The 23,155-nt window shown below is 40.3% G+C and overlaps 3 protein-coding genes across 3 annotated transcripts in view; 2 read left to right on the top strand and 1 right to left on the bottom strand.

Annotated features, from left to right (window-relative positions):
• phip (pleckstrin homology domain interacting protein) overlaps positions 1-11,620 on the top strand; it is a 35,395-nt gene extending 23,775 nt beyond the window's left edge. The window contains exons 26-40 of the mRNA XM_067573347.1: positions 626-750; positions 1,572-1,654; positions 1,802-1,913; positions 2,973-3,034; positions 3,135-3,290; positions 3,864-3,984; positions 4,075-4,200; positions 4,496-4,571; positions 4,747-4,806; positions 4,916-5,068; positions 5,694-5,846; positions 6,063-6,274; positions 6,377-6,618; positions 6,740-6,886; positions 7,017-11,620. Coding sequence (XP_067429448.1) covers positions 626-750; positions 1,572-1,654; positions 1,802-1,913; positions 2,973-3,034; positions 3,135-3,290; positions 3,864-3,984; positions 4,075-4,200; positions 4,496-4,571; positions 4,747-4,806; positions 4,916-5,068; positions 5,694-5,846; positions 6,063-6,274; positions 6,377-6,618; positions 6,740-6,886; positions 7,017-7,726 — 2,538 coding nt within the window. The 3' untranslated portion in view covers positions 7,727-11,620. The remainder of the gene's footprint in view (positions 1-625; positions 751-1,571; positions 1,655-1,801; positions 1,914-2,972; positions 3,035-3,134; positions 3,291-3,863; positions 3,985-4,074; positions 4,201-4,495; positions 4,572-4,746; positions 4,807-4,915; positions 5,069-5,693; positions 5,847-6,062; positions 6,275-6,376; positions 6,619-6,739; positions 6,887-7,016) is intronic.
• Positions 11,621-11,996: 376 nt separating this feature from the next.
• On the top strand, positions 11,997-16,170 carry si:dkey-261l7.2 (uncharacterized protein LOC569751 homolog). The gene is made up of 7 exons (XM_067573349.1): positions 11,997-12,288; positions 12,601-12,745; positions 12,972-13,061; positions 13,243-13,337; positions 14,017-14,180; positions 15,317-15,433; positions 15,531-16,170. Exons 2-7 carry the CDS (start codon positions 12,621-12,623, stop codon positions 15,639-15,641), a joined length of 702 nt encoding a protein of 233 aa, XP_067429450.1. The 5' UTR covers positions 11,997-12,288; positions 12,601-12,620; the 3' UTR covers positions 15,642-16,170.
• Positions 16,094-18,800, bottom strand: irak1bp1 (interleukin-1 receptor-associated kinase 1 binding protein 1). The gene is made up of 4 exons (XM_067573348.1): positions 18,487-18,800; positions 17,198-17,279; positions 16,652-16,782; positions 16,094-16,524 (listed from the first exon to the last, which is right to left on the bottom strand). The coding sequence occupies exons 1-4, from the start codon at positions 18,759-18,761 to the stop codon at positions 16,260-16,262; spliced, it is 753 nt and encodes a 250-aa protein (XP_067429449.1). The 5' UTR covers positions 18,762-18,800; the 3' UTR covers positions 16,094-16,259.
• Between the last annotated feature and the right edge of the window lie 4,355 nt (positions 18,801-23,155).

Raw genomic sequence — 23,155 nt, 5'->3', positions numbered from 1 at the left:
GTAATCATTCACTGTTGTTTCATTGTTATCACCAACTCAACACACACACACATACACACACACACACAGTCATGTACACCTGTTAGTGGCATTTCTTCTTCATTAGAGACACTTGTCTGGTTTCACTTTCATGTGGACTTTAATCCCTTTCCTGTACTAAAAATGTCCCTCTACTGAAAGAAAAATGTCTATATGAAACCGTCTAAAAAAAGCACCATCAGACACTTGAACACTTAAAAGTAACAGCGTATAGGATTGCATTTTTCTTCTCCATGCGTGGAGGCTGAAATAGCAATTTTTGTGAAGACTGTGAGCCATAATGCATTGCAGCAACAGTGTGCACCTTTGTGAATGTATTGCCTATAGCGTGTGAAATGTAGCGTATATATCTTCTTTTTGTAATTTGAACAACCAATCATGGCAACACTAAAGCATTATTGTCTCCCAATCTCATTTTTTTTCTCTAGTGTCATTGCTAACACTCTCTGCACCTACATATACACTGACACACTGAAAAGAAAATGTATCAATAGAAAGTTAAAAGTAGTGCATTGAACTATGTTTAACTTAAGGAAATTAGTTGTGCTGATTTGCTTTGTTTGTTTTTTTTATTTGTGTTGTTCAGGAGCAGGAGTTGATGAAGATAGTTGGCATTAAGTACGAGGTGGGTTTGCCCACACTGTGCTGTCTGAAGCTTTCTTTCCTCGACCCGGACACCGGCAAACTGACCGGAGGATCCTTCTCTATGAAGTAAGATACTCAAAAGAGCTTCAGAGGGTCTGCGGCTTTTAAATAAACCTGACATAGCCAGCGCTGCAAATGAGCAAATGATCTATAAATATTGAATATCAACTTATCATCTGTGAGAGTAAATGTTGACATATCTTGACTCTCTCTCTCTCTTTTCATCATTTTCTCTGTTTTCAAAATGTAAAATACCAATGAACAGTTGCCTAATGCTGTTATAAAATGTCAGCGTTACAACATGGGGGGTTTATTTTACCGAGCAGTTCGTTAAAGTGCAATCAACATAATAAGAATGCTGAAAAATCTCATATAAAGTCGTACAAAATGTTACAATTTTCTTGTGTAATTGAAATGTAAAAGGCAGACTGCACAAATTACCGGATACATATTTGAGGACCATGCATTTACCGCATATTTATTATGAAATGGTTTTTTTTTCAACCTGCTTTTTCTAATGTGTCTGGTACCCTTGCTTTTGTTACATGGTAGATTTCCTACATTAAATTTTTCCATTAAAACAATATAGAGTTTTCCAGTGCCAATACTGTGTGAAACTGTTTTCCTAAACTGTTCCCCTAATCTAATTTCAAATATAACAAGTCTTTTCTAAATTAATTCCTATCTCGACTCAAGACAAGACTGCTAAACCATTAATCCCAGTAATCTTGACTGACATTATAAAGTAAAACTGCTACCACCAGTACGTGCCTATTGTCTTACATATCTGTTGTACACAGTTAAAGTCATGATGATACTTTTTTTTTTTGTCATGTTTGCGTCTGCAGTCTTAGGCTTCATTTGTACATTTTTTGGTCACGTTGCAGATACCACGACATGCCTGATGTAATCGACTTCCTGGTGTTGCGGCAGCAGTTTGACAACGCCAGAAAGAGGCAGTGGAGTATAGGTCAGCCGGTTTTGTCTTGTCATGTGTGATAATTGTATGAAATATATGTCGTATGCGCTCACTATTTCAGGTGCACTCGATTTATAAAGTCAGCTGATCTTTTCTCTGTTTTGCGAAGACCTAAATAGCTGTGTGGTCTCTGTACAGGGGACAGGTTTCGGTCAGTGATTGACGATGCCTGGTGGTTTGGGACCATCGAGAGCCAGGAACCCTACCAGTCCCAGTATCAAGACAGCCTGTTTCAGTGCTACAATGTCTGGTAAGATCTCTGTTTGGATTTATTCTGTTTGCAGTAAGGTTGCACAGATAGTCATATATTTAATCAATACAATCTCATTTCCATGATGATGCATTTGCATTAGCAAGTAGATCCGAGTGTTTTTTCTCATTTTTACACATTTTTTCTCCAAGTTGCATCATCAAATGTTTCCAGCATTAACCCACATGACAGACCGCACAGGCAGAGGGGGACAGAAATGAAAAGAGGAATAACAAAAAAATAAAACCGAGTCAGAATCAAGGACACCTCGATGATGATGATGATGATGAGAAAGGGGACTGAAGTTCTAGGAAAATCCTTGTTTGTATCACAAAAAGGGTCAGGTCGTCTGTTTTTAGATTCAAAATGGTCACCTCTTTACTGAGAAAATCCTGATTCATGTTTTATCCACTGTTGTGCTGCACTCATTTCCAGTACAGGGCGAACTAAAAAAAAATGCAACTCATGAAGCCATATTAATCAGACAAATTTCACCCAGGATTTAAGACACTGATTAATCTAAAGGACTGAAGTTGGCTACAGCAGAAGTGTGAAAAGTTTGACTCAGTTTCCATTTAGTCAAGTGGAGAGAGCACAGTTAGTCACTTGGTACAAAAGTGAATCCCGGGATTGAACGAGTGTGAGATAATGACTTTCCACACAACACAAGCAGGATAGAGAAATAATAGACGGAATAGCTGTATGTGATTGTGCCGCTGACACCTGCTCTCATAACCCTAACACCAAGTCTTCAGTCATTCAAGAAACCTGATAAAAGCTCCGTGGATGACGGACTGGATTTTGCCAACTAAAAGCCCCCTTTGTTGTCAGCGACACTCCAATTTGAAGCATTAATAATCATATTGTCTGTTTGAGTTGTTTTCTCTTCTCCGTACTGAGTGCTTCACGGTGACACACTATTTGAAAAATCCTTGTTGGAGGAGAAGAACATCACTGCTTGCAAAATAGTATTAAAAAAACAAACAGACTAGAAAACAGGATTGTAAACTAGATGCGATAATGCTGATGACTCACATCACGACAATGTCCCCCATCTAGCTGGGATAATGGAGACACAGAGAAGATGAGTCCTTGGGATATGGAGCCCATCCCTGATGATGGTGAGTGCCTGTAATACACCCACAACACAAACAAATTTATTTTCTTTACAAATTCATAATTTCAAAAAATTTAAAACTGTAAAACTCTTTCTCTGTGTAGCCACGTTCCCTGACGAGTTGGGCACGAGCGTACCGCTGGTAGAAGAAGAGCAGAAGGAGCTTCTGTACGTCCCTCTGGATGGAGAATGGGGCTGCCGCACACGCGTAGAGGAGTGCGAACGCATCATCAAAGCCATCGACCAGCTCTGCACACTTGGTATGATGTCATCACGCCCCTTAGAAAATAACAGTCCACTTCTGTCATGTGAGCCAGGATGATGTGAAGTTAAGGCGTGAGGGCACATTTCTTATAAAGCAACACGAGTCACCACGCTGAGCTCATCAGCACGAGGCCAGTAGGGTTCTCGGATCATATGTTAAAAGGAATACTTGGTGCCAGATATTGAGGTGCTTGCTTGAATTCCCGTTAAGTGATGTAATGTCATATTAAGCACAGACCATGTACTGTATTACTGCAATACTTCCTGTGAGAGAAAGCTGATCTGAGAGCTCCCTCTAGTGACAGTTTGGAGACTTAACCACACATGAGCGCTTCATGCTGCAGTTGGCTCACATGACAAGGTTTTAGCTTAATTCTTTTAGGTTTCTTTTTTAACATCTAAATATAGTATAGTATCAGGATCAGCCAGAAAGTCTTAAAGGTAAAGGCATGAAGATGTGAGACATGCACTGTCATTGTAATATTTGACATACTCATGTCCTTGTGTTTGGAAAGAGACAAAGATGTTCAGCTCTGTTAAATATCCTCTCTCAAACATGTCATCCTCAGATGTGGCAGCACCATTTGCCTTTCCAGTGGACCTACAAGCTTACCCCACGTACTGTACAGTAGTGGCCTACATCACTGACCTCAGCACTATACGCCAAAGGCTGGTGAACCACTTCTACAGGTACCGAAACATCTGTTTAGGATTTTAGCATGTGTATGTGTCAAAGAGAGAGAATTCACACACTCACACGTATTTGTATTTCCCTTTCAGACGACTATCCTCTCTGATGTGGGAGGTTCGTTACATTGAACACAACGCCCAAACATTCAATGAGCCGGGATCGTTCATCGTCACTACAGCCAAGTTTGTCTCTGACCTCATGCTGCAATTCATTAAGTGAGTATGTTGTATGTGTGGTATCACTAAGTCAGAATCTTATATGTTTTTTGAGGAAAATTAACTGCTCAGCATCTGTAGCTTATATATTTTATTATTATTATAACAAAAATCAGTTATCTAGCACTGTAACATGCTTAAAATTCAACTGAAAATGGCCCAAGTCAGACAAGTGTTGAGCTTTTTGGGTACATGCACATATCTTAAGAATGAAGATAGTTTTCATTTTAAACATTTGCCCGAGTTAGATCACAGAGTAATTTCTGCTCTCTTCTCTTCTTCTTTTGTTCCTCAGGGACCAAAGTCTGACAGACCTCATGCCGCTCTATAAAACTATGAAGAAGGCGACTTTCTCTGACTCTGAAGATGAGGTGTGTTTGCATGTATACATGTGTACACAGCGATTAGTCTTGTCTGTCCAAACAAAATAGTAATTGCTGATATTAATTAAAGGGTTTCTTGCTAAACCAAAATATTGTTTATATAAGATGAACATGATAGAACACAATAGGTTTTAACTGTATTTTTTCCTCATTTCCTCTGTAGGATGATGAAGAGGACGACGAAGATACTAATACACCTGGAACATCCACACGAAATCACAAGGTCACACATCGAGTTATCACCACATAGACAGAATGTATGCTAGACTGCATCTAAAGAAGAAGAATAGTATGTTTTGTATCAGCTTATTGTCTTGTCATGTTATTTTCAGGCTCGTCGACCAATGCAGCGCCAACGGCGAACCCGACCTCCTTCATACGACCCTCAGGCATGGAGGGGACGTTGCAAGGAGTTGCTGGACCTCATCTTTCAGTGTGAAGACTCCGAGCCCTTCAGAGAACCTGTGGACCTACAAGAGTACCCGGTACTTATCCGTGCTTTCTATGTTCAGAATTGCTCCCAAATACATTCGGCCTCCTTAGAAACAAACTGAATTATTCTGATTAAGCTCATCGTGAGTTTTCCATTAGGGCCGTACGGGTTTGTATTTCCAGTTACCTTTTTTGGTCCTTGCTACGCAGTCAGCCTGGGACACAAGTGGCTACAATTCAGTTACACACGGGGTGGTATTTGTGGCTAAGGGATTGTATGTTCTGAAGAACAGCCATCTTCATTCACAGCTGAAAACAAGATTAAATCTAATAGATGTTTGAATTGTAAAAGGGGGAAAAAGTGTGAAGGGAAAGTACCCTGAGACTTCTGCGGTTTCAGTGAGCAAGAGTTTAGTTGTTTACACAAAGAGGGGGAATTTTTTTTTTTTTTCAAGAAAATTCCAGTAAGAGATTTCAGCCTGTGTGAAGGATATGGTACCACAGAATCATTTGCCAGCTCAGAATCAAACTGCTTTTTTTTATGAATTTCTGAAAACTGTGATGTGTAATTTTGTCACTTCTTTACCCTCCCTTTTTTCGTCTTCCTCCCCTCTTATGCTGCTCTTACCTTTTGAAAGCTGTAATTGAAATATCTTAACTTAACTCCGCTTCTCTCAGGACTATCTGCAAATAGTTGAATCACCGATGGACTTTGGCACTGTTCTCAACACGTTGACAGAAGGAAAGTACCAGTCTCCCATTGAGCTCTGCAAAGATGTCCGGCTCATTTTCAGCAATTCCAAAGCTTATACGCCCAGTAAAAAGTCTCGGGTGAGTGAGACACACATGCACACACTCACACACACACACACACACACACACACACACACACATACACATGGTCTGGTTAATAGGTCTCATATTGCTCCCTTATTTTCATGCCTTAATGAGCGCATGAAATAAAATTCTTACATTACATTACAACACTTATCCCTTTTACTCATAGTGTGTCTGTGATTAAGATTACATACTGTACTGTGTTTCCAGATCTACAGTATGAGTCTGAGGCTCTCTGCACTGTTCGAGGAGCATGTCAGCTCCATCCTGGCTGACTACAAGGCCATCCACGGCCTGACAGATAAACTGACCAGACAGGGCACAGACAGACAGACAAGACACACTACGGACAGACAGACACGGCACGCCATGAAGAGAAGGAGGAGGAGGAGTGAATCTCCCGCAAGCAGCACTGCATCCAGGTAGAATGAATGTTTAATATTTAAACTACTTCCTGTATTTACAGATTTAAAGATATCGATTGATTTCTTTGAACCGCTCTTTCTTCCCTTTCCTGTATTTAGCCCAGAGAGGAAGAGACGTGTGTCGTCCAGGGTTACCGGCAAAAGGGAGCCATCACCAGCTCCTTCGCGACCCTCCTCCCTGAGACATAACGTCCCCCCGAAACAGCCCCCTCAGCTGGTTAACGGGAAGACCGACACCCCGGCTGCAGGGCGTACACGCAGTGCCGCACGCCACTCTACACACTCTCCACCCTCCTCATCCTCTTCACACTATCCTACAAGCAACACACCGAACACAGCAGGTGAGATCACTGATACATGCAAATTCACACTAAGAGTAATTATAAAACAACGTTTATTACCAAGAATTTATCTGATAACATTATTTACTTCCTTTATTTATTCCTTTTCGCTCATCGTCAGAGTCTACTCGCTCGCTGCGGGCTCATAACTCCGTGTCGGCTTCAACGCCACCAGCTGCTGAAAAGGTGACGCCCTCTCCAGCTGTGGAAAGTAGCAGTGGAGGAAGCACCCGACGGAAACTCAGGACGCCTGTACGACACACGCCGGGTAAGAGATGATGTCACAAAGAAGTGACTGTAACGTGTAATTTATGTTTAAAGTCAAAAAGTTTACTGTCACCTGGCTGTTATTGACATATTTCCTTTCTTTTGTCCTGTAAATCAACGCCCCCCCTCAGGCTCTCCTGCCAGCCCTTCATCTCAGAGCACAGTTCACCTGAACGGCCACAGTAGTCATGTGACCCTCGGCGTTGGGAGAAGGGGGCGGAAATCCAGAATGGACCCACCGGTGAGTCCTCCAGAAGACACGACTCCGGCGAGCCCTTCCAGACCCCGAGGTCGCCCACCTGGCAAGAAGAGAGGCAGGAAGAGCAAGCAGGAGCTGGAGGAGAGGAGAAGAAGTGGCAACCACAGGAGCTCCACCCCTGACGACGAACTCGACCAATCCACGGGCGACGAAGGCGGGACGTCTTCGGCGCAGGAGGCATCAGTGCTGTCGGACTCTGGTATGGCGTCGACGCCTAGACGGCGCGGCCGGCCCAGAGTGGTAAGAACTGAGGAAGCGACTCCTCCTGCTGAGTCACCTGAGCCTTCGCCACTGAGGAGGAGCAGCAGGCGAACCAACGAGGAGGTCACACCTCCTCCTCAGACTGCTCCTCAACGATCCAATCACAAGGAGTCTCCAAAGGAGGAGGGAGCGGAGGGAGCAGGAGGGTCAATGCGCACACGTAACCAGGGGCGACGGTCAGCCTGGTACATGGAGGAGGACTCAGAGGAGGAGCAGAGGCAGCTGCTGTTTGAGGACTCATCAATTACCTTTGGCACCTCCTCAAAGGGCCGTGTCCGCAAGCTGACAGAAAAGGCCAAAGCCAACCTTATAGGCTGGTAACAGAGACAACAGAACAGACACAGGATGTGAGGAGGAGGCATCTGTCAGCTGGCTGCCGCGACAGAGAAGAAATCCGGATGAGATTTCTTAGCTTATGCGTTGGAGGAGTGCAGGGCTGAGTCGAAGAGGTCATGCTTGGTGTTGTATGCATTTGTGTGCGCGCGTGCATGTGTGTGTGTGTGTGTGTGTGTGTACGTCTGGAGAGCCGCTAGTCCAGCTGCTGCTATTTGAAGCTGTGGCTATGGAGAGGCACAACAGCGCAGTTACCTGTCCACTTCTCCTTCCTCTTGGCCCAGTAAGCACATCTACTACTGCAGTCGATGGCTTTTCTGACAACGCATGTTCATTTGCTCCAACTCCTCCTACATTATTGGTCCATGTTGGATCCTACAGATGCTTACTGACTCCTATGTTGGTGGTTTTTTGTGACTCACTCCTGTCCGGTGAACCACTCTTCACTTCCGTCTGACCTTAAACACTGTTGGGTGTCAGACCGAGCAAATCCGTTGTTTAACAGAGTTTTAGTACTTGAAAAAAAAAAAATCATGAGGAGAGCTGGATGTATCTTATCTTACTCTTACTATTTTTGAGGACTTTTCAAGTGTCTCTGCTGGGTTGGTCAAAGACACCCACTGAGCTGAAATAGTTCAGTCTGTGACGGACTACAGACTGCTGGCCTGACAACGTCTTTTGCCCCCTTTCCCCATTATTCCCACTGTTTTTTTATATGACCCCCTCTCTGCTTTTTCTAAGATTTGTACGTGATGATCGGCTCTCTGTTTTGGAAGTCTTACACATTAGCTGACCTGAGGGTGTCTGTCTGCGCTAAAATACCAAATGGTGTACCTTTGCAGGTACTGTAGATCTGTAGGTTTTGTTTACTATTGATGTGTGCGGTGTGTGTGTGTGTGTGTGTTCTTTTTTTTTTTTTTTTTGCATGTTATTTAGAAAGAGAAAGCATCTCTTTTTCTTTTTTTTCTTTAGACGCTGTTTTTACTGTGAGAAGGAGATAAAGGATGCATGGGTGAAAGGGGTCATTTATATGTTTAGATAGATCATGTTTCAATGCGTCTTCAACATTAGCAATACCTTGTGCCTTTATGTCTTTGGTGTGTGTGTGTGTGCGTGTGTGCATGTGTGTATGTGTGTGTATAAGCGTGCTTGGCCTCTGCCCTGCAAAGTACATGTACCTATATGTGTACGAACTAAGTTGTGACTATGCGAGTGGGTGTAACTGAAAGAGTGTGTGTGTGTGTGTGTGTGTGTGTTTTTTATAACACAATTGAGTGTCATTCAATTTCAGCGTACAAACAGTGGCATACAGTTTGATCGTTGTGAAACCTCTCAAAGAAATGTATTTATAGCAGTTCAAAAAAGAATTTACTGTTGTTGTAAGCATACCATTATTCATGTCAATGTATTATCCTATAACCAACCTATCGTCAGTTTATACCTAAGGTACAGCCAGAGGAGCTTTGGGGCGACTAGCTTTGAGATGCACTTACCACAGACCGGTTATCAATGCAGTTGTAGGGAGTTAACCCTGTGTATTTTCACTTGTTAACATATAAAAATGAACTTTTTAAATGCTGATATGTTTCTATGGCGACACGCACACATGCGCGCGCGCGCACACACACACACACACACAATTCTGTCTCGCATGTTCTAGCACTTTCTCATGCCTAAAAGCAAACAGGATCGAGCCAGATCAAACTGGATCAGACTTAACTTGGACGGAGAGCGGACCAGAGAGAGAGACAGGTCTTATATTCATCTTTTCTGATTGTGTGCCTTTGCTACTCTGGCATATTGAATCCTCGGTTGGTTTCTCCTTTTGGGGTCCTTTTTTTTTTTTGTTTTGTTTTGTTTTTGGACTTGTTGGTTCTGCTCGTCGCTGGGTTCAGAGAACTGGACTTTGGGGACTGGACTGGACCTGACAGGCTTCTATGAAAGAGAGAAAAGACTGAAAAAAAAAACAAAAAACAATCTGACAGGAGGCAAATATATTAAGTCACTCTCTCTCTCTGTACACACACCTTGATGGATTGAGTTTATAAAAAGATGGCGGCCTCACGTTATGACATCATTTTCTGTTTTCAGTAACCCAGCACAGAGGAAGTGAATGCCAAAATCTGAAAGTTTCCACTCGTGTTGTGGGACTAACTGGGGAGAACTGGACGGTAGCATCTACGTATATACACCCGGTTCATGTCATAGTACTTTACCGTCACATATTACTGAACATATATCTCATCTGTTTATCATTGTTAATACTTTTTTGTTTGTTTGTTTTTTTGTTTTTTTTGTTATGGATTTGTCAATGCCAAATTCTGTCTTTGGGCACTGAAGTTTTAGACCATGGCTTTTGAATGTGTTTATTTTTCTGAATCACTGTCTCCACAGTGAGTGTGTTGAGCTCCTTTACAGATGTTGTGTCAACTGTTTTTTTTGGGGGGGGGATTTCTTTTTTTGTCCGTGTTCCTGCCATACAGGACAATAATATATCAGTGGCTAGATCTGTGGAGTTGTATTGTTGGGATGGTGTTTTATACTCTACCGCACTTATTTGAGGATACAATTTTCAACTTTTTTTTTTTTTTTTCTCAGTCAGCCTGGCTTTGTTTATATTGTGTATATGAAGAGTTTTATTCTAAACTGAGACAGTCTAGAACACCTTCTTCCACAAGTGACTGTTGACATGAAAGTAAATGTTTTTATTAAAGATAGGAAGCTTATTATCTTTGCCCACAAAATGATGCATTTTACGGACAAAAGATTTTGTGGGTATTATGTGTTCATTAATGACTTTTTATGGCTTTTCATTCATTAAATTGTTCTATAAACTCTTCATAGGCACATAAAGGATTTGAATTTTTTTTTTTTTTGAAATCTCAATCACAAATAATCCTATTTACATATATGCACAGATTATCATGGTCAGAGCGTGGAAACTAAATTGTAGGCCCAGGCTTCTGAGCTCACTTTTAACACGAGCCAACTGCAAAAACAGTATGTTTGCCAGATAGCGGTGGGGACGTAGTAATTTTGAATCAGGAACAGTTGGTTGCTATGATGCGCCAAGTACACAGCAGCCCAGTTAATAAGGCTATGGGCAGGGATGTGTTATTTCCCCTCTGGTTTCCCATTAAAGTGGAAATACAGTTGTTGTATCAAAGTGAACATCAAACCTGTTCCTGTACTTATGTCAAAGTTACAGAGCTGATTTAAAATTGCTGGCCGGGTTATTTTAACCATATTAGTAATACTAACAACATCCAATCATTTCAAAGGGGCCTTAAAATGAAGCCAGAATTGGTGTATTAATTCATTTCCACTTACTTCACATCAGTCACATCTGTTCTGCCCGTCTGCTTGGTCCACAGCGCTTCACAAGGTGGACCTCGTTAGGTTTTTGTTATCAGCTCGCTGTTGGCGGCGGTTTCCAGCTTGACTTCGCAAGTCTTACCTTGACACACATACTGCATTATGGAGCTCATGTATGTATCATTTACCACGGGCCTGTGCTTACGTGTGGCAGAGTTGTGCTGTTTTGTGGCCTCTGACCAGCCATCAAGGGTGCAGAGGGGAGGGGGGGGAGGGAGGGAGTCAGAGGTTAAAGGTCACAGTGTGTGAAGTGGCTGCATGTGAGCATTTCGGGGACGTTTTAAGGGGGATGAGGGATGGGAGCGAACAGAACGGGAAGGGAAAAAGGGGTCTTCTGTTTCACACGAACTGATTGAAGAGGATGTCTTTGTTAGTTTGGATACTTTTTATATATAAAGGAATTAATGCAAAAAAGAAGCATAAAGCTAGAATGTATGTGTAGGGGAGTACTGCTGTCCTGTTAGTCAATACCAATATTTTAAGTAAATAAACAGTTGTGTTTCCATATCCACTTTTCCTTTCTCTTTGTTTCAGTGTCATTTCAAAAGATTTGTTCACAGGTTCAGGGATTTAAAAAATAAATTTAATTTATAAAATTCACCCCATTAAGAAGAATCTGGTTTAAGTCACAATATATATGGGGTCTATCTGAAGATTAAAGCATGTTTTTCTAACTGATTTGTAGTATAATTTACTATACTATAAGCTAATTTTTTCATGTCAAGGACCCTCATTTAAAAAGATTTTTGTTTTTCAGATGTTTATTTTTTAATTATTTATTTTTTTAAAATCATATTAACTCATGCAACTTTTGCATACATGGATGTTAAATAAATGAACAACTCTTCCACCTTGTGTTGTCAAAGCGTAACTGCGTAAAAGCCAGTTCCCCGCCCGGAGCTCACAGGCTCGGCTCCGCCTGACGTGGCGAGCCACTAAAGGTCCGCCGGTTCCTTCGTGGGCTGCGACGATTGGGCAGATTACCTGTTTGGCATTTTTTTTTAGTAAAAATGTAAATACACAGGTGGTGGCGGCATGAGTGAGCGTGTGCTTTATGTAAATAAAACAGAAGTGAAACCGTGTCACTCTGTTCTGGTTTCCAGGCGCAAACAGACTCCCTCAGACGCAATGTTTGGCAGATAGTTGAACATAAGACTTTTGGATATTAAGACGAGGTAAGGGTAATAATTACTAAATAACAGTAATGAGCTTTAACAATAATGCTGCTTTATTTGCACTTCCTCGACAATTCTGCTGCGCCACAACATGTTTTTACTTCCCAAGTCAGCTTGAGGTCGAACCAGATTAATATCAGGGCCTACTAACTTTACAAACAGTGTGGCAGTACAGAAAAGGAACCCTTTTACCGACATTTGGAGGCTCCTTCCTCTAAATATATGTCTTTATATATGTTTAATTTGGGTTGATTGAAGTTTGGGTCCTCCACCTGCCACATATACGCACCTGACGCGTGTTTCCGTCCGCAGGTGACAGCGGCGCAGCATTCATGCCTCAGCTCACGTCTACCGCTGTGCTGCAGCTCGTGTTGCTGCTCTCCGCTGTGCCCGCGCAGTACTTCATCTCCCGGTGGAGCGGCAACTCTGCGGCGCAACGCTACCACGCGACCACACGGTAGGACCTGATCCGTGCGTTAAAAAAAATAATAAAAAAAGGTCTTTATGCGTCAGTGTAATGTGTGACAACTTTGTAAGGGAAAGAAAACGTCCGTGGAAATTCTTGAAAATTCTTCTTTGTCTGTTCTGGGTGAAAAACTTCACAGCTAGAATATTATACTAGGAGAGTATAAGCCTCTAAAGCACTTATAAACACCTTGAATTAATGGATAACCATGTTTCAGGTTCCTAAGAATGTGTAGAGAGTGGAGAGCATCTTTCTTCAATGGTACAGCATGGATGGAGTGGGCAAACCAGCAAATATCCAAAGTCACGTGAGTATAGAAGTGTTTACCATTGTGATTGTTTGAGACCACAAAACATGTGTTATGATAAGCACTCTTTCCTGTTAATCTCTGCTTCCAGATTTTGTGTGTTTTTAAGTTGTTGTCAGGACACTTCAGAATAAAAGAGGAATAAAGATCGATAACTCAACAATATTTTTGCTTTCCGAAGGTCTTTGGTTGGTTTTGGGCAGGAAGAAGAATTGGCTCCGCAGTCGTTTGCCATAGAGAGCATGATATATGACAATGACCAGGGATTCTTTGGAGGTTCGTGTCTGTATACGTGTTTGTGAAGTTTTGGTTAGTGGACGTAATACATAGAAGAATCTTATCTTATCACCACAGTTACAATAGATCAACAGGACGCACAGCCACACTCTTAGGATAAACTGAAATTTCGCCTCTCATATTCAGTATTTTTGAGAAATTAATTAAGACTTTTTTTTTTCTTTAGTGGTCTGGATTTCCACTTTGCACCCCCCTTTATTTTTATCTTTACCCCATTTGATGCAAGTACTAAATCCAGTGTTAATTGTAACGTTGAGCACCGTACCACCAACTTCTCTTAACTCTTACATATATATTGTTTGAATTGTATGAAACTTCAGTGATATGACACTTCTGTCAATTTAAGGTAAATGTAAAGCTTATTTTGGTCAAAGCCATGTGATCATACATGAAAAAGTTAAATCTGAAGCATTTGATACCCCAAGCTGTTTCCTGTCTTCAGTTTAATTGCACGTCTACAGGAAGCAGCCAACAGCTTGCTCGGGCAGGAAGGAAAAATAGCGAGCATCTCTCTCTTTTTTTTTTTGTGTAGTACTTCTTTTACAGCATATTTATCATTTTACCTCCATAAGACAGTAAATAACCTCTGGCTTCAGTGAAAGCTGCACAATAAAAATTTGCCTCACGGGATACTCTTTCTTTCTCCTCATACCTGCAGCCTCCAAGGAAGTGCGCAGCCCCAGGCCCCCGTACGTGTTTCTGCGGGTCGGAGAGGTGGTGTTGGAAAGGAAAGGCCATATGGTCGGTGTGGTGGTGAGCTGGGACCCTGAGATGCGAGCCCCTCCGGAGTGGGTTGACAGAGTGTATGCTGCCAGCTCTGAGGTTAGCAGCCACAACTCTACACGTCACTTCTGACCAAATTTATTCGTACATCTTACTGCTGTTTTTTTCACAGAGTGTATTATTTTAAGATCTGAGTATTCATCCTCACTACCAGCGGCTATTTGGCTACTACTGTAATTGGCTCCTATTTGATTTAATTTGATTTATTGAACGGGACAGTGTGCAGTATTAAGCATAAATGATGCACTGCACTGGAGTTAGCTTGAAGCTAATTTGCATCCGTAGTTCACCACAATCAAAACATACAACAGCACAACAACAAACAGAACAAAGCAAAAAAACAAACAAACAAAAACACACACAGAACACACCATACAACATACAAAGCTACACACAACAACACATCACATACACCCACAAGGTAAATTCAAAATTAATAATGTAAACTAGGCTCAGTGGTCACACAGCTGATTCGTCTTAAGTTGATTTTTTTAATTTGGTCTTGAATGTATTGATAGAACTACAGCTCTTCATATAATCAGGTAGGACGTTCCACTGAGTTGTGGCTTTCACAGAGAACGCTGACTGCCCAAATGCAGTGCGACCAAATGGTACAATCTTGTATGGAGGATCTAACAGAACTTCCTGAGCGAGCAAATTTGAGAATAATCTAAAATGGTCAAAGCTCAGTAAATTGTATTTCTCCAGTACCCTACAGTGATGGAAATGCATTGGCTTTTTGTCCAGAGTTTTTAGAGTTTGTTTGTATGAGGACTCAAGAGGTTTTATGGCTGTTTCTCCAGCCTGCCCCCAACATGTGATGCAATAAGACTTATGGGAAAGAATCATAGCATGCATAAATATCTTGGCTGCGTCCAAAGAGAGACAGTTTCTAATATGTCTAAAATTTGTTACGTTGTACTTTATGGTTTTAACCGTTTTTTTAACATGTTTCTTAAAGTTCAAATGTGGATCCAGTGTCACACCAAGATATTTAAAATCAGTAACTATGTCAATTTTTTCACCTTTGATGAGAATATCAGCGTTAGGAGGTTGTACCATAGTCTTACCCTTTGTCTTGTTTACATTTAGACTTTGAATTCTTGCATTTTAAATGTATAAAGTGGAAAAATCTGCCAGTTCACTGACTCCTGTGACTATGTGTGTGCATGTAGGGCAACACAGCAGAGAGGACACCTCATTACAAGGTACTGTTCAGCGGGCCTGGACCCTCCTCTCTGTTAATTGCATATCTACCTCAGACACAACTGGAGCGCATCACAGGGATGAGGGTATGTTCTCAAAGACACAGCACACACCGATTCACACACAAACACACACACACACACACTCTCAGTATGTCTTGGACTCACTGTTGGATGTTTCTAGCCGGACATTCCCACTTTGGAAAGTTACTTCACACATTTTGATGGGAACCGGTTCATCATGCAGCCCTGGCTCAAAGAGATCTACCCTGAGGACGACATGGAGGACGCCTGACTGCTCGGTCTGAAAGATCTGTCCAAAAGACAAATTCATCTTCTTTCTGTGGTGTTGTTGAACTTGGTCTCGAGGTCTTTTTTTGTCTGTGGAGTCTACTGGAATCTATCAATCATGGGTTGTAATGAGTGGATGCAAAATGCCAATGTTTTCTTTAGAAATACTGAATTTACTGACAAAGAAAGGTCAAGCTTTGAAGAGACTGAGGATAATTGTTTAATCCCTCCTTGCTGGATCTCAATGTGAGGGTGTCATTTGGGAATATCTCTCATAGCTCTAAGAATGTATTGAGCAGTTGTTCAACCTTTTTATTTCTTTGAGATGTATAAATATACAGTATTTTAATTTAATGTGCAAAGATTTAATTTTAAACAGATCTGTTTTGATTTTTTAAAAGACAGATCTGAATGTCTGGAATGTTAAAGTTAAATGGTAACAGTAAAAAGACAGCATTGCTTTGAAAATCTTTTTTTTGATTGGTTGAAGATGGCTGAAGTGGAAAAAATGCCTTTAAAACAACAAAACAAAACTATATTCAGCCATTAAAACTATGAAATAAAGTGTTTTAAACTGTGACAATCATCTCTGTGGCTTCATGAATCAGTGGCAAACGTTTTTTCAGAGTTTTTTCCTGCTTTTGTCTCTGAGGCTGAAGGAGACAGACACCCGTGAGGAGGCAGTGATTGTGGGTGTACGGGGAAGGTGAGGAAGGGGCATAGCACCTTGCCCTCTCCTGCCTCCATCGTCCTCATCCTCATTCCTCCACTCCCTTGTGTCCTCCTCTCTGACCAGTAGGGGGGGTCCCAGACTTTGTCCCAGGAGCTGACTGACTTCGCTGGCCTTCTGTTGAGCGTTTTCAACCGCTGAAACGCAAACACGCCGCCTAGAACACGGACAAAATGCATTAGTTACAATTGACATATCAAACTAATCAAATACATTTAATCAATATAAGGACAAATCTTTCCTGGTGAGAGATGTGCGTTTGGTTTTTTTTTTTTTTTTTTTACCTCAGCTGACTCAGACATTCAGCACTGTGGTAGAACTGCGGTGTTCCCACGCAGACGCTCTTGTCCAGCTTCTCCAGCAAAACGCTGCATATTCGCTCCATTTTCTCAAAATCTGAGAACGTGACCGTGACCTGCGGGAACCAAGACACAGCGCTGCACTGATATTCTGTTACAATATTATATACAACTCAATACACATATAATAAAGGGCTGGGTATCTTTTTAAAAAATTACAGTAACAGTACCAAAACTAGTAGCTAAGTGATACCAATATAGTACTTTATTCGATACCCATCATGTCAATAGACGCATTCAGTTGCGTAAAATGCCACCACTCCTCCCAATCCAAATGATTTTTACACAAATATACTTTGGAAGTGTTCAAATTATTGAAATATTCATTAAATTACTGTACAAACTGTACAATGAAGTATTATCACCATAGACTGTACGGGTTGTAGCTGCTGTGGTATGGGGCCAATCACACATCGCATTAAATTGAATAATGCTTGCAGTAATTGGCTGCGAGTAAAACCATACAGATACCTCTGCATCCATGTGATACAGGTCTGCCTCTCGGTGGAGAAACCTCCTCACTGTGGCGTCTTCGTCCTTTACGCCATGTTGTCTAAGCAGAATGAATGCATGAAAAATTATTACCCTACATTCATTGTAAACAAGGTGTGAGTATGCTAATAAAACATACACACAAATTTACTCAAGTACAGTACTTATGTAATTGTATTGCATCTATTGGGACAATGTACAGTTTTAAACATAAATGTTAACATTTGATGCACTGCACCGGAGTTAGCTTTAAAGCTAATTTTCATCTGCAGTCATATAACAGCACAATAACAAACAGTACAAAGCAAAAAAATAAATAAATACAAAATAAAAAGCTACACACAATAGCACATCACATACATACACAATGTAAACTAGAAATTAATAATGTAAGATTGTCAAAATAAAAACAAGATTATTTGAGATTATATGAGAAAACCATGAGATGAAATTTAGATTCAGTGGTTACAAAGCTGAGTAGTTTTTAGCAGGTATTTGAACTTAACATGAGTATTTTTATTTTAAGCCTCTTTATTCTTATATTCCATTACATTTCAGAGGGAAATATTGTACTTTTTATTCTGTTTGCATATCATTTACAAATAGATTCACTTTGACAGTCAAGATTTAACATCCAAAACATATGATCTTCTTATAAAATATGAAGCGTTGTTAATGAGTAATCTACCCGACAGTATCTCAACCAGATAAGACACTAAAATGCTGCTTACAGATTAATGCCAAATTAATAATAATAATAATAATAATAATAATACAATAACATAACACTCAAATTAGATGACTTTGTCAAAGGGTCTGATAAGATTTTTGCTTTTAGATGTTATTTTACAGAAAGTGTGTGAAACTCATGACCAAAATAGTCATACATTCTGTCATTGTGTTACTTATGGGTGAAATTGTAGTGAAAATAAATTATTCCCCTTTTTGCTGGAGACACCTGAGGGTCCCCGGACCCCACTTTGAGAACTACTGGTCTAATAAGTACTTTTACTTTTGCTACTTTAAGTACTTTTTGATGCTAATATTTCTGTACTTCCTCTTATATTTACATAGTTTAAAAGTTATTAATACTTCTTCCACCACTGGCACATTGCAGAGAGCATCTACAGTTACTCTACTGTTTGTTCAACGGATAAAAACTGATACTGACGTCACATGTAAGTATTATAACACCAGCTAGCTAACATTAGCCTAATATACTGTTAGTCTGCTTGTACAAGTGTTGAAAGTGTTGAGTAGATTTTCACCTGAGAGCTTGTAAAATATATTCGAGTCGCCGTGAGACGCTGTTGGTGACCTCGTTGACTGACTCCTTGCTGTTTCCGACACTGACCCGCACCGACACTCTGTCCGCCGGACAGCAAACCTCCGCTGTTCCGGTTACCTGGACCTCTCTTACCCGGTTACCGGAACTTTGTCGATTTACCGCTCGCACTTCCAGCTCCTGCCCTTTCTCATTACCGGTGAACTCACGACCGGCAGCCGGTACTATGGCAGCGAATACACGGCTCGGGTTATCCATGATGGAAGACGCCAAACTAACTTCCCGCTGCTATGGAAATAGACGCAAAGCACGTCGGGATTTGTAGGCCACTTTGGTAAAAAGAACTACAAAAAGTGGAGTGCCCATTTCTAATCAAATCTTTTCTAATTTGTGATCAAATCAATGTTATAATTAACCTGTTAGGAATTTCTGAGGGGAAAGTTGATCAAACTATGCATATCACTGAAAATAATGGTCATAATGCAGAGGCATACAGTTTCACAGGCTGAGAAGTACTTTGTTTGAGCAGTATGACCCCAATGTATGAATCTGTTAACATCCCCTATGAAGAGCTTCTGCAGCAGATCATTAAACTAACTAGGGGCCCCATACTCCGGGGGCCCCCCATAGGCCCCAGGTCAATTATATACTACAATAGGTGTGTGATATGTTTAATTGTAACTTTGTTTGGGAATATGCACTGATAAAATACAATATCAAACTTATAAGGACCTTCACATGGGTCCTGCTTTATTACCTGATCTTGAAGCCTTGTCTTGGAGGAGTTAAAACTCAAGCTTTAGCTTCCTTTCACACATGCAATGCAATGTTCAGGAACATTTCCTGCATGGGGTCATGTGTGAATGGGATCAAGGATCGATATTCAGGGAAATCTGTACCGCCAATTTCCCACCTTAAGACCTAGTAACATTTCAGGGAAAATGTGTTGAGAATGAAAGCAGAAACATCACAGGGACAAGCACATAAAGGGTTGAGACCCTCATTATCTCTGATATTGTGCTTGCATGGTTCACAAGTCTAAATTGATTTGCACTTAATAAAATTACTACATAGCAAGCCTGGAACCATTTAAATGTCATATAATCCACTAAAATAAGGGTTTGAGGAAGTACAATTACCGGTGTAGCTGAAATTAGATAGTATTATTAGCCTGCTTTTATTGTTTGATTGTTGATTCTGGGCATAAATTGACTGTTGGAAGAAAACAACAAACCTGTACAGGCAGAGGATACGGATGTCTGGGACACGCATGATTTAAGCGCAGAGCTCCGCCTGCATAGACATGTCAGGTCACACACACCCCAGTGAGAAGTTCTACGCAATCTGCTCTGAAAATATGCAGTAGTTTGTAGTCAGCCCCAGTAGAGCCGATACTGATTGAAATTCTGTTTCAGGCTGTGTGAGGAAATAAAGCACCAAGAGGATTAAATCATCAGATAGACCCAACTAGAACGTGCAAGAAATTCCTCCACTTGCTTCAACGGAGTAGATCAAACAGATAAAAGGCCTAAAACTCAGATATATTTAGTGCCTCAATGTTGTGCACAATTTAACACAATGAAGTAAGCTTTACATTAAGTAAAAGCTGCTCCAAAATGTTACAACATGTGAGCTTACTTCCCTGGGAAATCATCCTTGCTTCCTTTGTTCTTCATTCTTTATGGAGTAGTAAATTATTGACAATGAGGGTAAATTGACAAACACATTATTTAGGAATATGCAACATAAACTGAAGATCTGGGGCCATCCTTGTATGTACAGGTGTATTTATTGTGCTGTATCTTGTATGTTATGGTCATTTTGTACACAGTAGCATCCTTTAATGTCATTAGAGGTCTATCTTTTTTTGCATTTTTGGAATGTATTATTGAAAAAAAAGTAGTCTACCTTATTTTACCCAATTTTCATTTTTTTCATTACATGTATGTATCTTTTTGGATGACATTGGTGTATTTATTTCTTTATGTTGTATATGGTAACTTCCTATTTAATAGTCTATGTATTTTATATATTTTGGGAATTTATGGATATAACTGCGAGTTTATTAGCATTTTTAAGAAGTCAGACTGTCACATAATTTAGACCACATTTTAGTCCACATTTAGCCTACTTGATGAAGGAATAACCTACATGAAATTCGTTAATTGTTTGCCCTTCTACCTACTAGCTACCACTTGTAGAAAATGCCTAAGAAATATCAAGAAAACACAAGTTGGTCAAGAGCTTAATTTTACCAGCACCGACTGATAATGCTATGCAGGGGATTTATGTTTTTGTTTTCATTGAGGCTTAGCAGTGCCAATATTTTACAAATATTCTCAAAGAGGACCGAGTTAGCTTGCTTGAGCTTCATATCCATTAGTTCCGCCATTGCTGAGACATCGACTGTCCACCAGTTCATGAAACTCAGGTAACTAAGTTCTGACTTTTGTTTAATAATTTAATGGCTACATTTGTTCTTACATAGGCTTCACATACATGTGTCAAATACATATGGTCTCTGTCTCAACGTTCGCCTTTAACCTTCTTTGCTGCTGCTGGCAACAACTGGTCAAAGCTTTGGAGTAAAGACTGACAAACAGGTGCAGCAGGAGGAGGCCATACCTGCTCTAAACACAGAGTAGCACAAGTAGTGTCTAAAGACTCACACAGATACTGTGAAATATAGTTCATAGCAATAGCAATATCACAAATATAACATAACCCATCAGTTGGTGTAACATGTTACAAATGTGTTTAACTAATAGGCTGACATTTATAATTCAGATTCTAAAGTACCTGTGCAATGCAGTGCTTACTGGGGAACTTAATTTGAATGGAGCCATCAAGTATGTTAAAAGATTAGTGTGTGTGTTGTGTATGATTTATGTCTCTTATACAGAATCTAATCAATAACAGTATAAATTCAGTATGTACTTTTTTGGGAAGCACATTGGTACACTCTTTGTATTTCATTGTAAATAACAAGTTTTGTTGAGTTCAAACGAGGGCTTTTGGTGGGTATTAAGAAGATGAGTTGACTTCTTTTTGCTTAATTAAGCCCATAAATGTCTGTGTCTGGCTCTTTACATGCTTTTAAGCAAAAGTAGACTTGAAAGTTAAGAGGGCTTCCTTAATACCTTTCAGCACATTTAGACTGTTCCTAAGAGACACTGAAGATTTCAAACAGGTCGTTCCTCGATGAAGTGTTGACCAACGTTCAACGAAGTAGAAATATTGAATAGAAAATGGTTTTGATGAGATGACAGCTAGTTCATATCAAGATTTTACCTGTAGTTGTATCATCAGCTTGTTTCTTATAGCAGCACTTGTTAGAAACATATTTTTAAACATCTATTCCACAGATTTTTGTCACACTTACAGTCAAGGGGGGAAGGAATAGTTTACGCAATCTACTGCAAGTGCCACTAGGGTTAGTCAGTACCTCTGTTTGATCAGTAGGTGGCAGCAAAGTATAACAGTAACAGAAATAAAAAAACAGACACATGAAGTGATTGGATAAGAACAGGCCTTTATATGCAGCACAGAGTCTACAATCAAAAGTGTAGATACTTTTGTAGTTACTTTTTATTACTTTTATTTAAGATTTAAGAGTTCCACCATTTTGGGGAATAATTGTAATTACCAATAATATTAATTTAACTACATTTGATAGTTGAATGTGGAGGCTTATAATTGTTGCATCTGGCCCACTCTGTATCCTATTATAAAATCACTTCCAAATACATAAATAGGTAAATATAATATTAATTTCCTCACATTGATTCAATAGTTTTTAAAAAAAATATAATTCATGAGTAGTGACTTGACTTTGTAAGAGAGAAATAGTAATAATGGTGGAATAGATATGATACAAATTAAACAAACTATTAAAATAAAATAGATAAAGACTATACTCTCAGTGTATCTTAAATTATTTGTTTCTTTGTTTGATAAAGACTAAAGGAAATATTGCTAAATGTTACTTGATGGCATTGTGCTTAGTGTATCTGATATGAATCTGTCATGGCAGCTTGCAAGTCATGTAAGCCGCAGTCTCTCTGTGTACTGTAGACCCATTGTGTGCCCTCTTCTTTCATTTTTTAAGGACTTTTGGGAACAGCAGAGATTTGATCCAATTCTGGACGCTGGTTTCTTTAAACAACAGAGTTTGTTTGGTTTCCCCGGAGTATTAAACTGTGAAACGGGCTTTATAATCACAACCTAAAAATACAAGGCCATATTTGTTGTTATTGTCTCTGGTTTCGCCGGTCCCCCGGTATGCTCTGTGAAACCCTAGATCTGATGCGCAGCTCCGGCCAAGAAAGATGCAGCACCCTACAATAGGCTGTTTTCATACGAGAGAGAATGAGGAAGAGGAGGAGACCCTTTTACTGTTAAATCTCTCATGGTAGTCCAGAGCCTTTTCCCTTAGTGGGCTACAGGCCGTCACACCATTTTCACCCGTCTCCCAGCTATCTGTTGCTCTAATCACTTTGAAAATGTATCTGTTCTCTCTCTGCTGTTGCCCTTTCTCCCCCTCCATCTTTCTGTTCAGCAAGATGTCTCTCTTGAAAAATCTTTACAGCAACATAGTTGAGGGCTGTGATGTTGTGGTAAATGAAAATGGCGGTAAATTATTTGTTCAGCTG

The sequence above is a fragment of the Thunnus thynnus genome, chromosome 18, assembly GCF_963924715.1.
Source record: "Thunnus thynnus chromosome 18, fThuThy2.1, whole genome shotgun sequence".
NCBI lineage: Eukaryota > Metazoa > Chordata > Actinopteri > Scombriformes > Scombridae > Thunnus > Thunnus thynnus.
Note: the sequence above shows the minus strand (reverse complement) of the source record. Positions and strands in the feature narration are given on the sequence as shown.

Coding starts and splice junctions, on each gene's coding strand:
- irak1bp1 (XM_067573348.1), bottom strand. CDS start 18,761: ATGGATAACCCGAGCCGTGTATTCGCTGCCATAGTACCGGCTGCCGGT. Junction 16,783..17,197: donor TGTATCACATGGATGCAGAG/GTATCTGTATGG, acceptor TGGTTCCCGCAG/GTCACGGTCACGTTCTCAGA. Junction 16,525..16,651: donor GAATGTCTGAGTCAGCTGAG/GTAAAAAAAAAA, acceptor TCCGTGTTCTAG/GCGGCGTGTTTGCGTTTCAG.
- si:dkey-261l7.2 (XM_067573349.1), top strand. CDS start 12,621: ATGCCTCAGCTCACGTCTACCGCTGTGCTGCAGCTCGTGTTGCTGCTC. Junction 13,062..13,242: donor CAGCAAATATCCAAAGTCAC/GTGAGTATAGAA, acceptor TGCTTTCCGAAG/GTCTTTGGTTGGTTTTGGGC. Junction 14,181..15,316: donor TGTATGCTGCCAGCTCTGAG/GTTAGCAGCCAC, acceptor GTGTGCATGTAG/GGCAACACAGCAGAGAGGAC.